Source organism: Hemiscyllium ocellatum, chromosome 28, assembly GCF_020745735.1.
Source record: "Hemiscyllium ocellatum isolate sHemOce1 chromosome 28, sHemOce1.pat.X.cur, whole genome shotgun sequence".
Taxonomy (NCBI): domain Eukaryota; kingdom Metazoa; phylum Chordata; class Chondrichthyes; order Orectolobiformes; family Hemiscylliidae; genus Hemiscyllium; species Hemiscyllium ocellatum.
The window spans coordinates 24,765,419-24,782,948 of NC_083428.1; the positions used below are offsets into that span (position 1 = coordinate 24,765,419).

General features: G+C 40.9%; 1 protein-coding gene across 4 annotated transcripts in view; it reads right to left on the bottom strand.

Moving 5' to 3' along the window:
• Positions 1–17,530, bottom strand: part of nfic (nuclear factor I/C) — a 475,870-nt gene that overhangs the window by 165,301 nt on the left and 293,039 nt on the right. For all 4 annotated transcript variants that reach the window (XM_060845893.1, XM_060845894.1, XM_060845896.1 and 1 more), the window contains exon 6: positions 16,354–16,478. In XM_060845893.1, coding sequence (XP_060701876.1) covers positions 16,354–16,478 — 125 coding nt within the window. The remainder of the gene's footprint in view (positions 1–16,353; positions 16,479–17,530) is intronic.

Here is a 17,530-nt window from a genome sequence, read left to right on the forward strand (position 1 = left end):
GTCTTCTATGGCCCTATAAGTGCACATTTGCCTTTGTTTATATTTCAGCTCCTCCAATGGCAGTATATTATATAAAGGGCAGATGATGGGGTCGTGGAGAGGGGAATTACGAGAAAGCCAGTAGCATTTCTTTGCTCATTTGTAGGTAATGACATTCCCCCTCCCCCAGTAAGATAGCTGTTTGACCTAGCAACTTGCAACTCCTCCTTATCTGTCACTTCCACTTTCTGCTTCCAGTGAAATGCCTTTGAACCTAACCAGCTAAGCACTTGTTAATGAAAGGCTAATTGGGTCTGTCTAGACAGGAAAACAAAACCCCACAATAATCCCAACCACCTGCTGGGCCAATCACTTCAGGGCTAAAGTTACAACCTTCTCTTGGCCTTGAGGTCAAAGGGATTTACCACAGTATATAAAATCTCAGCACTTGTTACATTTCCGCATTGACTCCTGACCCTTCAGTATCTCAGTATTAAAGAGAGGTTATTTCAAAATGGCTTTATTCTAGTCCGCTGAAACTCCATTTAATGTAAATATGGCTAATTTACAATCTTCTAGCTGTCAGAGATAACCAACTGTGAATCACAAGCTAAAGTATACATATATCAATTTACACCAACTCTACTAATACTGGTTCTTTGTTTCTCTGACAAATTTTTCTGATTCAAACTTTTCTTGAAAATATTCTCCTACTCGAACTTTTGGCAAAAAATATTTGAGAGTGCCTAAATGTTAGTAACCTACTTCAATCATTCAAAATCTGGTGAAATATTGGAAGTTAAGGTTGTTCCATGGGTATTTTTGTGGAATGACTGTAGATTTAATCTGCTCCTATCAACTACACACCCATTGCCAACAAGCCAACCTCCTTATCCCAACTCATATCTAAAATCCCAATCTATGGTTCTGCTACCAGTGTTACTGAGTTGATGTTCATGTGGTTCTGTATAAAAGTTTAATCCAGTGCACCTGATAAAATGCACCAATCAAACAATACACATTGTAAGCATAAAAATAACAGTACCTATTATAAAGAAAGGCTTGCATTTACATAGCGAGTTTCACATCCTCAGGATATCCCAATCTCTAAACAAATGAATACTTTTTAAAGCACAGTCACTGTCACGTAATAAACAAAGCAACTAAACTGTACTCAAAAAGCTCAAACAAACAGCAATGGAATACAGTTATAGAGTAAGACATCCCATGGAAACAGGCCCTTCAGCCCAAACTGGTCCATGCTGACCACAGTGCCCACTCAGTTAGTTTTAATTGCCCACAATTGTTCCATATCCCTCTAAAACTTTCCCACCCAGGTATCTATCCAAATGTTTTTTTAAATGTTGCTATTGTACCTGCCTCAACCACTTTTTCTGGCAGCCCATTTCATAAATGCACCACTCTCTACATGAAGCAGTTGCCCCTCAGGTCCTTCCTAAACCCTTCTCCTCTCACCTTTAACCCATGCCTTCTAGCTTTCAATTCCTCATCCCTGGAAAAGGACTATATGCATTCATGCTATCTATGCCCCTCATAATTATATACACCTCGATAATGTCACCCCTCATTCTCCTATGTTCCAAGGAATAAAGTCCTATTCTGGCCAACCTCTCCCTATAACTCAGGTCTACTAGTCCTGGAAACATCTTTGTAAATCTTCTTTGCACTCTTTCCAGTTTAACCATGTCTTTTGTATAATATGGTGACCAAAAATGTATACAATACTCCATAAATGGCAATGCTGATTGAGAGATAAAGTTGGCCAGGATAGTGAGGGAATCTTCTTGTTCTTTTAAATCATACTGGAATATCTTTTACATCCATCTGAGAGTACCTCAGTTTAACATCCAATCTGCAAATGTTGGCCAGTGCACAGGGGAGAACTCCCCAGCATTTCTTACATCCACCTGAAAATGCAGACAGGACCTTGGTTTTGCATTTCTGTCAAAAAGTGACACTTGCACAGTATTAAGCTGGGAATGTCAACCTGGCCATGTTGTGACGGCAAGTACCTTTAAGAGGTAGTTATTCTGTCCTGTTTCTCTTGAAGAGAGGTGTTGTGAACCTGGTACAGAGGAGTCTGCTCCATGGAAAGCAGAGTAAATAGCTTTGTTTTTTAAAAAAATTTAGATAGAAAAATCTTGAGTAGGAGGACTTCGGCTCATATAGATGCAGCGTTTTAGTTGTTACTTTCAGTTGTTAAAGTTGGGATTTTGGAGGTGAAGCTACTAAATACCACATTGTCTCTCTGCTGCTGTAGACCTTATGTTCTCTCTCTCTCTCTGCTGCTAGATTAATTCTGTTGGCGTTCCTTCTCCTGGACTGGATGAAACAGCAAGTAATGGAAATCTGTTTTGCTGAATTTGCCTTTGCCAAGGGTGTGTTGATGGGGTGATGCTATTTTTGAAGTTGATGAGTTGTAGTTAAAATATATATTATTTGTCAAGTATTTCTATAGAGTGAAAACATGTCAATTCTTCTTCTTTGTTTGTATTTTAACTATGGTGTAAGGATAAAGTGTTTTGCTTCAAACCATATAGTTTGACCAACTGAATCACATCTGGAATGCAGCGCCTTAATATTTGCCTTTAAATAAGATAAAAGTTGGGGTTGAGGCTATCTTCTTGGTATGTTTTGAGTAGGTTTAGTCTGGTCTATAACAATGTGTTCAAGTTTCTTGAGTGAGACTCAAGACTAAAATCTTCCAACTTCGAGGTGATCACTGAACTGTAACAGGAATGATGAGCTTAACTGATTGATCTCTTTGATCCAATGTTTAGTTCTTCAGAACGAGAACAAGAAGTTCTGACAAGGTGCTACAATTAAAGATAAACAAAAACGTTGAAAAGTTAAAAAAAAATCAGTGGTCATCTAAGTATTAGAGTATGAACTGTACAATTGGGCAATCATTGGATGTTTTTGCATATTTCACATTATAAATGAATCCATACTTTGTCAGATGCGAACTGGGAAGATAAAAGCTAATTATAGCATCAGCATTTACTGATACAAAGCCTTTAACTTGTGTAAACATTTCAAGTTATTTCAACAGCTGTGCAACTGTCTGTGTGGAGTTCGCACATTCTCCACATGTCTGCGTGGGTTTCCTCCGGGTGCTCCGGTTCCCTCCCACTGTCTAAAGATGTGCAGGTTAGGTGAATTGGCCATGTTAAATTGCCCCATAGTGTTAGGTGAAGGGGTAAATGTAGGGGAATGGGTCTAGGTGGGTTGCTCTTCGGAGGGTCGGTGTGAACTTGTTGGGCCGAAGGCCTGTTTCCACACGGTAAGTAATCTAAAAATACTGAATCGGAATTGAGGGAGGAATTGGTGAGATAAACAAAGGCATGACTTAAGGGTTAAGTTTTTAAGTAGCATTTAAATGAACTGGGACATAATTGATGCTAATGTAAATGCTATCAATAGGCAGCTGGTGGTTCTTTCAAGGAAGCACCTTCTGGCACTTCCTGCAATGGACTATGCCTCAGACATATAAACTTGCTTCTTTCTTCTGGATATTTACCACAAGGTCAAAAGGAGTGTTCCAACACCCTTCATGTCTGCACCTCCTCAAATCATCATAATGACAACATTGGAAGGCACACAATTTTGTTTTAAATGGCATGCTTTGCAATGTCTTCTATATTGATCAAATTCAAAGTCTACCTTTTAAAAACGGAAGTTCTCAGTTAATAATTTTATTTTTAATGAAGTGGTTTTAAAGATGTGCACTTGATCAAATTGAGCTGACTCATGAAATCTGGATTGTGGCTCTGCCTTAAACTACCAAGACAAGAAGGATTTAGTATTTGCCTTTCAATCACCAATCACTTTCGTTAAGTTCTTGGTTAAAATCGGGAATAAAATGTTTAATATCCTTTAGGTCAAGTGAGGCTCAGGTCAGAAACAGAAAGGAGTGTAACATCATCAGCCGTGGCTAACAATTGCCAAACTGATTTATAAGACTATACCTGCAACAAAAATCCAACAACTGACAGATGTACACATTAGTGTTAATCACTTATTTTCCTGATCTGCAGCGTAATATTTTGTAGAGTATTGAATTACAGGAACCGGAGATCCTATTGATCCAGAAACACTGCACTTCTTAAAAAAATGCTACTTTTTATTTGGTGTGCACTTGACAGCAAACAGCATCACACAGACATCAGCGTCTCAGGTGTCTGAATCTCTATCACAGCTTTGCTGAAGGAGGGCACTTCTGAGGTCTCGAGCAGTGAGGCAATACGGGCAGAGCCCAGAAACAGGAAGGGTACAGTAACAATGTTGGGGCTGTACTATAGGTCTCCCAATAGCGACAGAGGTACAAATATGTGAACAGATTGTGGAAAGATGTAGGAGCAACAGGGTGGTGGTGATAGGAGATTTTAATTTTCTCAACAATGACTGGGATTCATGGATTCACTTAGTGTTAGAGGTCTAGATGGAGTAGAATTTGTAAGGAGCATCCAGGAGGGTTTTCTGGAGCAGTATGCAAATAGTCCAACACAGGAAGGGGCCACACTAGACCTGGCATTGGGGAATGAGCCAGGCCAGGTGGCTGCAGTTTCAATAAGTGATTACTTTGGGAATCGTGATCACAATTCTGTAAGTTTTAGAATACTCCTGAACAAAGACGAATGTGGTCCAAAAGGAAGAGTGTAAAATTGGGGAAGGATAACTATAGGGAAATTTGGCAGGAGCTGGGGAATGTGGATTGGGAGCAGATGTTTGAAAGTAAATCTGCATTTGATATGTGGGAGACTTTTAAAGAGAGGTTGATTAAAGTGCAGGACAGACATGTCCCTGTGAAAATGAGGATAGAAATGGCAAGATTAGGGAACCATGGACGACAGGATAAATTGTGAAACCAACCAAGAGGAAAAAGGAAGCATACATAATGTCTAGGCGACTGAAAACAGACAAAACTTTGGAAGAATATCAGGAAAATTGGGTCAATCTGAAACAAGGAATTAAGAGGACTAAAAGGGGTCAAGAAACATATTTAGCAAACAGGGTTGAGGAAAATCCCAAAACCTTTTATTTGTATATAAGGAGCAAGAAGGCAATGAGGTACATGGTTGAGTAATGAGGGAAAGGGTTGACCCACTCAAGGACAAAGGAGGAAAATTATGCATAGAGTCAGAGAAAATGGATGAGATTCTGAATGAGTATTTTGCATCAGTATTCACTGAGGAGAGGGCCATGACAGATGTTGAGGTTAGGGATAGATATTTGATTACTCTAGGTCAAGTTGGCATAAAGAGAGAGGAAATGTTGAGTATTCTAAAAGGTACGAGGGTGGATGGGTCCCCAGGTCCGGATGGAATCTTTCCAAGGTTGCTGAGGGAAGCAAGACAGGAAATAGCTGAGGTGTGAACAGATAAATTTGCAGCATCCTTGAACATGGGTGAGGTCTCGAGGATGAGAGAATTGCTAATGTTGTCCCTTTGTTTAAGGAGGGTCACAGGGATTATCCAGGTAATTATAGACTAGTGAGCCTGACGTCAGTGGTAGGGAAGCTGCTGGAGAAGATACTGAGGTATAGGATCTATTTACATTTTGAAGAAATTGAGCTTATCAATGATATGCAACATGGTTTTGTGCAGGAAAGGTCATGTCTTACCAATTTATTAGAATTCTTTGAGGAAGTGACGAAGTTGATTGATGAGGGAAGGGCTGTGTAGACGTCATCATAACGCACTTTAGTTAGGCGTTTGATAAACTTCTCCACGGTAGGCTGATGGAGAAAGTGAAGTCGCATGGGGTCCAGGGGGTACACGCTAGATGGATAGAGAACTACCTGGGCAGCGGAAGACAGAGAGCAGTAGTGGAAGGAAGCTTTTCAAAATGGAGAACTGTGACCGGTCATGTTCCACAGAGATCCATGTTGGAACCACTGTTGTTTGTGATATACATAAATGATCTGGAGGAAGGTGTAGATGGTCTGATCAGCAAGTTTGCAGAGGGGAAAAGCTTAAGGGAGATATGTGTTGAAAGTTCTTTATGCAGAAGATGGTGGGTGCCTGGAACATGTTTCCAATGGAGGTGGTAGAGGAGGGCATGATAGCATCACTTAAGATGTATCTTGACAGATACATGAATGAGCAGGGAGCAGAGGGATACAGATCCTTAGAAAATAGGCGACAGGTTTAGATTGAGGATCTGGATCAGCGCAGGTTTAGAGCACCGAAGGGCCAGTTCCTGTGCTGTAATTTTCTTTGTTCTTTGTTCTTGTCAATGTTCCTTACCAGTTAGTTTCCTGAATTAATGTGAGGGCATGTCAAACATAAATTACACCAAAACATTGGCTCGTGTCTTGTCAATGGTACAGACATTGTTGATGAAAGAAAGCTGAATACTCTGTCTCTCCGGATTTATTATTCTAGTGCTCTCTAAGTCAGGTTTCGGTCCTTCTCATTCTGTAAAATTCAGCTTATCCAAAACTCTGCTGCTGCATCCTTACCTACACCAAGTCCTACTGCTCCACTTCCTGCTAACTGAGATGAGCTCCTGACCCCCATATGCATCCACTTTAACATTCTCATCCTTTTTTTTAGATTAGATTAGATTACTTACAGTGTGGAAACAGGCCCTTCGGCCCAACAAGTCCACACCGACCCGCAGAAGCGCAACCCACCCAGACCCCTACTTTACCCTTACCTAACACTATGGACAATTTAGCATGGCCAATTCACCTGACCCGCACATCTTTGGACTGTGGGAGGAAACTGGAGCACCTGGAGGAAACCCACGCAGACACGGGGAGAATGTGCAAACTCCACACAGTCAGTCGCCTGAGTCAGGAATTGAACCCGGGTCTCAGGCGCTGCGAGGCAGCAGTGCTAACCACTGTGCCAACCACTCTGCCACCATGCCGCCCACTCTGTATAATAATTCGTGGTCATCCATTTCCTTATCTGTAACTGTGTCTCCCTCCCTATAACCCCTTCAAGAACTCTGTATTCTTCCAAATTGCCCTAAACCTGGTTCCTTGTGCCCCACCTACTCACATCAGCTCATATATAGCAGCTGTGGCTTCAATATCTAAGTTGCAAAGTTTGAAACTTTCTCTCTGAATATCTCTATCTCTCCTGTACCCTCTGCTTCTCACAGACTCCATCTAAAATGCCACCTAAATGACCAAGCTGTTGGTGATCTTTCTTCGTACCTTATTCTTTAGTTCAGTGCTGACTGGGGTCTGCTGTTACTTGGTTGAAGCAAGTTAGAATATTTTTAGTACGTTAAAGATATTATTTACATGAAAGATGTTGTCAGTCCAAAAAACTCAGTCAAGCCTAAGCAAATAATTCATACCATCATGATCTTCAGCCTCCATTTGAATTCCAGGAAATATTGTGTTTTTTGGCTCAATGACTTCTCAACAGATGCTCACTTCCCACATTTTTTTAAAATTCTCTTCTAAGTTAACTGAATTTTACTTCAACATCCAACAAGACCTTAGAATGGATCTGTGTACTTCCTTTAAAACAATCTACATGTGACAATTAGGAATGAGAGCTGCTGAAAAGCTGATCTGAATAGTGGCAGACTCAGAAATAAATATTCATAAAAGCAATCATATCTAGACCTCTGAGTATAAAATCACTTTACACCAAACATTCCCATTCAGTTTCATTCACAATTCTTTTCACCCAACATTACTTTTAAGGCCATTATCCATCCATTGAATTCACCAAGAACATTAGAGCGGATTTTCCTCATTTACTAATCTTGAAAGTAGCAGCAATCAGGGACAGCACACCTAAAAATGTACGCCACCAAATATTAGCTGAAATTGCTTTCACTCACAGCCTTGACCATTTACTCATGCCTGCTTCTGGGCTAGTCCACCCCTAGTTCTGGTAGGCTGAACTCATAGAATCATACAGCAAAGCAACCATTTGTCCCATCAAGTCTGTACTACTAAATTACATGAAATCTACACTAGTATCTTGCACTAACTTCCAGTATAGGGCCCACAGGCTTTCAAGTGCTCAATGAAGCATTTTTAAAAATTTGTATGGTTACCTGCATCAACTAACCTCCCAGGTAGTATATTCCAGACTCCCAGCCCCCTCTGGGTGAAAACCTTTTCCTCAAATCCCATCTAAACTTCCTGCCTTTCATGCTAAAATTATGTCCCCTTATATTTGATGCTTTGACTAAGGGAAACAATTAATTATTATTCACCCTGTCATGTCTCTCCATAATCTTATACACCTTCCACACATCCTCACAAAACCTCTGCTCCTAAGGGAACAACCCAAACTTACCCAGCTTCGCTACAAAGCTAAAGAGTTGCATTCCAAGCAACATCCTGATGAATTTCCTCTGTATCTCCTCCAGTGCAATCATAACTCATGGAACTGGTGAGGAAAAACTTTATGCCTGAACCCATTCTAGCAGAACTTTTTTGCACCTTGTCTCTGATTTCATAAAATTTTAAAAAAGCTTGTCACATAAAGAGGCTATTGAGCCCATTCAAACTATGTTAGCTCTTTGAAAAAGCAATCTATTAAGTTCCTCTTTCCATATAGCATGAACATATTTTCTCCTTCAAATATTAATCCAATTCTGTTAGTCATACAGCATGGAAATAGGCCCTTCGGCCCAACTCACCAATACTGAAAAGGGTTCCTAAATTGAACTAGTCCCATTTCCCTGCATTTGGCCTATATCCTTCCAAACCTTTTCTACCCATGTAGCTGTCTAAATGTGATTTTTACCTGCCTCTATCACTTCTTCTGGGAGCTCGATTTAGATCTGCTTCACCCTCTGTGTGAAAAAGTTGTCAGTCAGGTCCCTTTTAAATTTTTCCTTTCTCACCTTAAACCTATATCCTCTAGTTTTAGACTCCCCTACGTTGGGGAAAAGACCGTGGCTACTCATCTTTAATCTCTGCCCTTCATGATTTTTTTAACTTCTATAAGGTCATCCCTCAATCTCATCCCCCCAGCTTGTCCAGCCTCTCTTTAATTCAAACCTTCCAGTCTTGGTAACGTCCTTGTCAATATTGTTTTGCACCCTTCTAGTTTAATAACATCCTTCTTATAGCAAAGCAACAGGAATTGTACACAATACTCCAAATGTGGACTCACTGGTCACAAACAAAAACAGAAACTGCTGTAACATCTCAGCAGTTCTGGCAGCATTTGGGGAGAGAGATCAGAGTAAACGTTCTGGTCCAGGGACTCTTCTTCAGAACGGATGGCGAAGGAAAAGTTGTTTTCACGCAGAAGATAGACTGGGGGAGGGTATAAGGAGTAAACAGTACATGGAGATAGACCCCAAAAATAGAGAGAAATAGTCAGACAGACAAAGGAGTGAATAATGCTCAGCCTAGGACAATGATTAGCTGGTAATGGAGACTATTAGAAACTAACAATAGTATGTAATAGCAAACCATGTGATAACAAGGCCTGATGTGTGGGGATTGGGGTAAGGACAGGGGAGGAAGTGTCTCAAGCCCCAAAATTATTGAACTTGCTTTTGAGTCCAGAAGGTTGTAGAGTTCCCAAGCAGAAAATGAGGTGTTCTTCCAGCTTGCACTGAGCTTTGCTGGAGCACTGTTGCAAGCCTGAGACAGAAATGTTGGCCAAGAAACAACGTAGTGTGTTGAAGTGGCAGGCAACTGGAAGCTCATGGTCTTCACAGCTGTGATGTGCTCACCCAGTCTACCCCTTGGTTCCTCAACGTAGAAGAGACCACGCAGAGTGAGCAGTGATTACAGTAAACTAGATTGAGTCAAGTGAAGGTAAAGTGAAGGTAAAGCACTGCTTCATCTGGAAGGTTTGTGTGGAGCCTTAGATACTGAGGAAGGACTTACATCTTCTGCAGTTGCAGGGGAAGATGCCATGGGATTATGGGGTTTGTTTTGGAGTGAAGGAGGAGTGGACCAGGGTGTCCCAGAGAGAACCATCCTTGTGGATGGCTAACAAGCAGGGGGATAAAGTGCCTCGTGATGGCATCCGCTGGAATTGGTGGCTAATGATCCTCTGGATGTGGATGGCCTTACTTGTACAACCGTAATGGCTTATCCAAACTCCTATTCAGTGCTCAGACCAATGAAGACAAGCATGCCAAATGACCTCTTCACCAACCTGTCTACCCGCAAAGCCACTTTTAAGGAACCATGTATCTGCACTCCTAGGTCTCTCTGTTCAACAATACTTCCCACAGGCCTCCCATTAACTGTGTAGGTCCTGCCCTGGCTTGTCTTACCAAAATGCAGCACCTCACAATTATCTGAATTAAACTTCACCAGCCATTCCTCAATCCACTTCTGACTTGCCTTGCCTTTTAGTGCTGATACAGAGCCAGGCAGTTTGACATGGTGTCCGCAGGCCATGGGCTTTTCTATGGCACCTTGTTATATCAATGAAGAACACACAGCATGTTCCAGTGGGCAGACTGAATGTGCTTCAACCAATGGTCTTGTTTTATAGTCTGAGGGAAGAAATCCTCAGTCAAGTCAGGGGGAACTGTTAACAGTCAGGAAGACACACCACAATTGAAAACACTTCATAATCCTTGCAAGTGAGTAGGCAAAGAAGGGATGCAATGGATGCTGAAGAGCTGGGAGAGTGGTAGCTGTCACCTGAGGATGAAGATGAGGACCCACATCATGATAGAGTTGTACAACTGTGGGCACAACAGGCTGGACAGGACTTGATTCCACTAAATGTGAGTTAGCTAAAGGGACAATTCACTGACTGCAAATGTGTTGCTGCTTGAAAGGTAAGCAGTTTATTGCCTGAAACAAATGCAGCCTTTTTGTTTGCTCTTCATGTTGCACAACAAAAGGTAACATTTTCAACTTTTTGAAGGTTTTACAATGTGTGATGCTCCCACGTGTAATAATAAGAGGCGGTTATATTGCACTTGGTGTTAGAGAAAGGGCTGCACTCCCCTGAAAAGGGTTCTAACATGGTGTGGCATTAAGGCTAGGTAGCCTGCACAGCTTGATTTCTGTAACTGCTGTTACAATGACAGTCAGTCTGACAGATGATGATCTAAAGTAGCAATACATTTATGATGTGGGTTTCTACTTCCAATGAAGTGTCCTCCCCCTATCTGTGTGACCTCAGAAACTGTTCATTTTACTTCTCCTCCCTCTGTGTGTGCTATGAAAGACTATTCATGGTCAGCTGTAACTGACCTGACACACAGCTTTGCTTTAAATATGGCACTGCTAATGGAAATCCCAGAGATTACTGACAGTAGTGAGTACCTCCTCCACAGGTGCATGCAATATAGTGTGAGCACGCTGCCAGAGAATGGCAAATACATAATGAAGTGAGCAACAGGAAACTGTGTGAAATAACAAACCAGAGCTCACAGAGAGAAATGCTCCAGGAAACTCTCCCCAAAATTGATACCTGGTAGATTTTTGGTAAAATTCAGTCTGAGGTTTCTCTCTTTTTTACACTTCCTTTACTTGATATTACGTTAAAAATCACACAACACCAGGTTATGGTCCAACAGGTTTAATTGGACCTGGTGTTGTGTGATTTTTAACTTTGTACACCCCAGTCCAACACCAGCATCTCCAAATCATGATTACTTGATATGCATTTCATTCTCTCACCAAAATGCATCAGCCATGCTGAACCCTACTGAACTGCCATGAGCCTGCCCAGTTCACTAGTCTAATCCCTCCTGAAGTTTATTACAATCTTCCTAATGGTTAGAAGAATCATAAAATCCCTAGAGTGTGGAAGTAGGCCATTTGGCCAATAGAGTCCACTTAAAGGAGGAAGACAGAGCACCTGGAGAAAACCCACGCAGACACAGGAAGAATGTGTAAACACCACACAGACAGTTGCCCGAGGAATCAAACCTGGGTCCCTGGCACAACAGTGCTAACTATGGAGCCACTGTACTTTGTCAATTACACAGGAAATAATTACACCTCAACATTTTGGGTCATCTGCAAATTTCAAAATGAGCAATGTCTCAACAAAGAACAAAACAACATAGGAACAGGCCCTTCAACTGTCTAAGTCTGTGCCGACACATTTTGTCCTTCCATAGTAAAATAATATTCACTTATAGGATCTGTATCCCTCTACTCCCTTCCTATTCATAAACTCATCCAGGTGCTTCTTGAATTTTGCTATTGTGTCTGCTTCTATCACTTCCTCTGGGAGTGTGTTCAAGGCACTCGCTACCATTTGTGTGAAAAACTTGCCTCACACATCTCTTTTAAACATCACCCCTCCCTCACATCAGAAACCTGTAACCCCAGTAATTGACCCCTCCACCCTGGGAAAAAGCCTCATACTTTACACTCTGTCCATGCCACTCACAATCTTATAAACTTCTATCAGGTCGTCCCCTCAACCTCCTGTGTTCCAGTGAAAACAAACCAATCTCTCCAACCTTTCCTCATAGCTAAAATACCATGTTCCAGACAACATCCATAAAACATTCATATTCTTCTGGTAGTGCGATGATCAGAACTGTACATAATGTTCAAAGTGTGGCCGAACTAAAGTTCTGTAAAGCTGCAGCATAACTTGCCTCTGCTGATGCTCAATGCCCCTACCTGTGAAGGCTAGCATGCCATTGGCCTTTTTTAACTATGTTATCTACCTGTGCTGCCACCTTCAGTGATCTGTGAACATGCACACCCAGATCTCCCTCTATATCAATACTCCTAAGAGTTCTACCATTCACTGAATAATTTCCACCTGGACTTGACCTTCCAAAATGTATACCCCCATATTTGTCCAGATTAAACTCCATCTGCCATTTTTCTGCTCGCGCCTCCAACTGATCAATATCCTACTGTATCCTTTGGTAATCCTCCTCACTATCTGCAACTCCAACAATCTTTGATTGTCCGCAAATGTACGAATTAGATCAGCCATGTTTCCTCCAAATCATTTATGCAGACCACGAACAGCAGAGATCCCAACACTGATCCCTGTGGAACACCACTAGTCACAACTCTCCATTCCAAAAACCATCCTTCCACTGCTACACTCTGTCTCCTATGACTAAGTATGTTTTGTATCCATTTTGCCAGCTCACCCCTGATACTATGTGACATCACCTTTTGTGCCAATCTGCCTTGAAGGACTTTGTTAAAGAGTTTATTGATGTCCATGTAGACAACATATCAACTGCTTTTCCCTCATTAGCCATCTCCGTCATCTCTTCAAAAAAACCTGATCGAGTTAGTGAGGGGCATGACGTCCCCTGCACAAAACAATGCTGTCTATTGTTAATAAGCCCATTTGCCCCTAAATGTGTATATATCTTGTCCCTGAGAATCCTTTCCAATAACTTTCCTACCACTGTCATGTGGCTCACAGGTCTGTAATTTCCTGGATTATTTCTGCTACCCTTTTCAAACAATGGGACAACATTGGCTATTTTCCTGTCCTCTGGGACCTCACATGTAGCCAAAGAGGATAAAAAGGGTTCTGGACATAGGGATCTCAATATGTTTCTCCTTACAATTTGAAAGACTTCTATTTGACACATCTCTATTTCATTTCCCTTCACCAATTTTACATCCATGTTGCTGTATTGAACCTTTTTGTTCTATTGGCTTCAATTTTGCGAACTGGTCCAATATATGGTCACTGAAATCCATATACACAACACTACTGCACTGCCCTCAATCACCTGTTTGTTAAAAATTTTAAGGCTAATCGCTTCCTACCCCTTTCATTCGTATTCATAGAATCCCTACAATGTGAAAACAGGCTATTTCACCCAATAAGTCCACACTGACCCTCAAAACGTAACCCACCCAGACCCAGTCCCCTAACTAATGCATCTAACCTACAGATCCCTGACCACTATGGGCTAATTCACCTAACCTGCACATCTTTGGACTGTGGGAGGAAACTAGAGCAACTGGAGGAAAGCCATGCAGACACAGGAAGAATATGCAAACTCCACACAGATCGTTGCACAAGGCTGGAATCAAACCTGTGAGGCAACAGTGCTAACCACTGAGCCACCATGCTGCCCCCTTAGAAGCCTTTAAAATCTTCTGTTCCTTTTCCTTTGGTTTGGAATTGGGAACTGAATAAAAACTGTTCTTTTACACGGAGTAAATCTAGCACATATTTTTTGTAGCCATCAACAGGATTTGGAAATAGAATCATGTGCTAATCTTTTGCTTCTTTAGTTTTGAATTTACATGCAATTAATTACAGAATAACAATGGTGTAATACAAATATTTGCAAAGCATATAATTTTTCTGCATTTTAAGAAAATCACATCCAGCAAAACATATCTTGGTAAGCAAGTTCTATATTTATCTGACCCTTTGTGCTTCTACACAAGAGCATCGCATTTCTCATGCCGTTAGTTCTTGCAGAGAAAATCATGGTATTATATAGAGAACCACACATGAAAATTAAGACATAGAACCACAGAAGAAAATTGAAGCTTCCATCACCAGAATTTGCAGCGGCAGCTGGAGTAAATCAACTGAGGTCAATGAAGCAAAGGCACAATGAAGTTCAACATTTTCATGGACCACCCTACTTGCATTTTACACACAGTTTCTTTCAGATTTTCTTTTTGCAGCAATCTGAACACAGTTCAATAATCTACTCAGAAACACAGCCTCATATGAGCAGAGAGCCACCTGAATGTTAACAGAACAGAGACCACAGCTTTTTATGGTCTAAACTATGCACCATGTGATATGTGATTTGTTATTTATATTGCAAATTATTGATTATGACTCTTGATAAAGTTGCAGATTGGACACACAATAGGAATTGAGCAGGGTGATAAATATCAGTACAATTTTATTATCCCATTTAACTGCATGAAGCAGATGTTTAGCTTCTCACATAGTTAATAATGATCAGAATGCCAATTAACGTATTCCTTCCACAGACTGAGCTGCCCAGAGCAGATCAGTTTTTGGCCCTGCACCACTTTTTGATTGTTGATTCTAAGCTGAATTTCAAACCCTGTATCCATGAAGTCACACAAACCACCAATGCCAATGTGTATGGCATTGCTTTGCCAACCAACCTTTGCTATCTTCAGACTCAACTATTCCAACAGTCCTGTCATCAGCTTTTCATCTTGCATAGACTTCAATTTATTTAATTGGTTGCAGTAGCCTTTCACCATCAAATCCTACTTACCCATCCTTACCCTAAGTGTTCAAACTTACAACATTCTCAATGCCATTTAAAACCCTTCTGGCCTCACTCCGCACTATTTGCTATATGTTGCTGTAGTACCAACCTCTCCTGACTGCCAATGACTCTTACTTGTCCATTCTACCTTCCTCATCACATCATTCGTGCCAGAGCTGCCTTGGTCCCACATTCTGGAATTCCTTCACTAAACTCTCTTGCTGCTGTTTCTTCATAACTCTTCTTAAAGCCCACTCATTGACCAAGCTTACAGTACTTCATCAGCAACTTTATTTTCTTTATATTTGTAGAATTACACATTATATAAAGTCATACACAGTACTAAAGAGGTCCTTTGGCCTACTGAGTCTATTTGAAGGACTTTGAAGTGTGGAGAATGCTGATGATTGTTTGGGAATGGTAATAGTTGCAAATATATTGTAGAAAAGAGAAAAGAGTCAGTACTATTGCAATGTCTCACAGTTGCAGACACTAAGATAACTCAACAACTTTTCTTTATTCTTCACTCTTGTACACTTATTCTACCTCCTACCTTTCATTTGCTCTGCCTCACTGCATTATTCCCCATGAGTTCTGATCTGGGAGGACCAATGAAGGAAGGACTTAGCAAAAAAAAGTCAGTAATCCTTCGCAAGCTCTCCCAGTCCCCACCTGCAACATTACTTGGAGTTGAACAAGAAAGAACGGCCACTTATAGCCTTTCGATAAGATTTCCACTGGATCTACAAAATCTTACAGCAGGACATTGGCAAACCCTTTACCAAAACTTTGTCCTGAAGTGTTTCCGTCAGGGAAGGGATTTCAGATAGTTCTTTCTCGACTCTGAGCTCAGTCTGACAGCAGATTTTACATCAATCCTTTGGGCAAAGAACAGTGCACAGCATAATGGGAATTAAAACTGATGGAGGAAATAGCTTGCAAAGTGAAAAGGAGAGGTACATTTAAAGGGTATTTATTCAAAAGTTTCACTAATTGTATAAATGAAAACACATTCTATACTAATTCATGCCCTCATGGTGCAAGACATGTCTCCAAGAAGACATATTTACCTAAGCAAAACATTCATGTTCAAATTATACTCTGCTATTGGAACCACTGCGAAACAACTTGAGTTCCCTTTAAAAACACATTTTGAATGGTCTCAAAGGACAATGCATTGTCAGCACAGTCTCCCTGGAGGAGAAATCTTAAACAATCAATTTCTGTACTCACCTCCTTCCATTTCCTCCTGCCAGTTCCTACTGCTGCTTGCAGGTGAGCTTGGTGAAGGGTAAAACTCCCCACCTGGACTAGTGTCAATATCATCTTCCATTGAACCAGATTTGTGTCTTTTACTTCTGTTGAGGAAGAAAGATTCTCTTACATGTTGAAAATAAAAAAAATCATGCCATATCTTTTACATTTGCCTTTTTTTAAACCCCAATTGAAGTTGTCTGACAATTCTGAAGAGGCTTGACAGGGGTAGATGACAAGAAGTCATTTTGCCTGTCTGAGAAACACAAGGTGGGGCACAATTGCAGGGGACAGAGTTGATCATTCAGGACCGTGATTCAGAGAGTTTTACACTCAGTGGGTTGTGGACCTTTCTCTATCACAGAGCACAAGGGAAGCACCATCACTGAATATACTCAAAGCTGAGACATATAGATTTTTGACCTCACATAAAATCAAGGATTATTGGGAGCTGATGGCACAATGAAATTGAGGAAGATAGTCAGCTCTGACCATACTGAATAGCAGAACAGCTTCAAGAGTTCATATGGTCTGCTCCTGCTCCCATTTTTTGCATTCTTAGTCACACAACAATCTCCTTCAGCAGCAAGAAAATACATTAAAAAACCCAACAATTCATCATATTGGAAAGCTGCAAATCCTATGCTACAAGAGATATGTTGATACATTATCTTATGATAAGACAAGAATTCTAACAATGAGCATCACATTCCATTTATCCAATCTCACCAATTTGGCAAGCATTACTTCAAGCAAGTTCAATATTCCTGTTTGTAATAGTTTGGCACAGAAGTGTTTGAGGCCTACCCTGCCTTCAGTAGATTTACAGTGAGAGGAGGATGTAATTGTAATTTCTCTCTTTCTCCCTCAAAGGTAACTCAATGACCATGAGGGGTTTAATCTATTTTTCTAATCAACCTGTACAGAGATGTTATTACATACCTCTGGAGCAAGTGGGACTTGAACCCTGGCCTCCCAATCCAAAGGTAGAGACACTACTACTGTTTCATAAGAGGACCACAATTTTCCAATTAACCTGAACACAGATGTTGTTACATATAACTGGAAGAGGTGGGATTTGAATCTGGGTCTCCTAGCTCAGAGATATAGACTGTACCACTGAACCAAAGAGCTCAGGGGTTTAATTCCTTCAGAG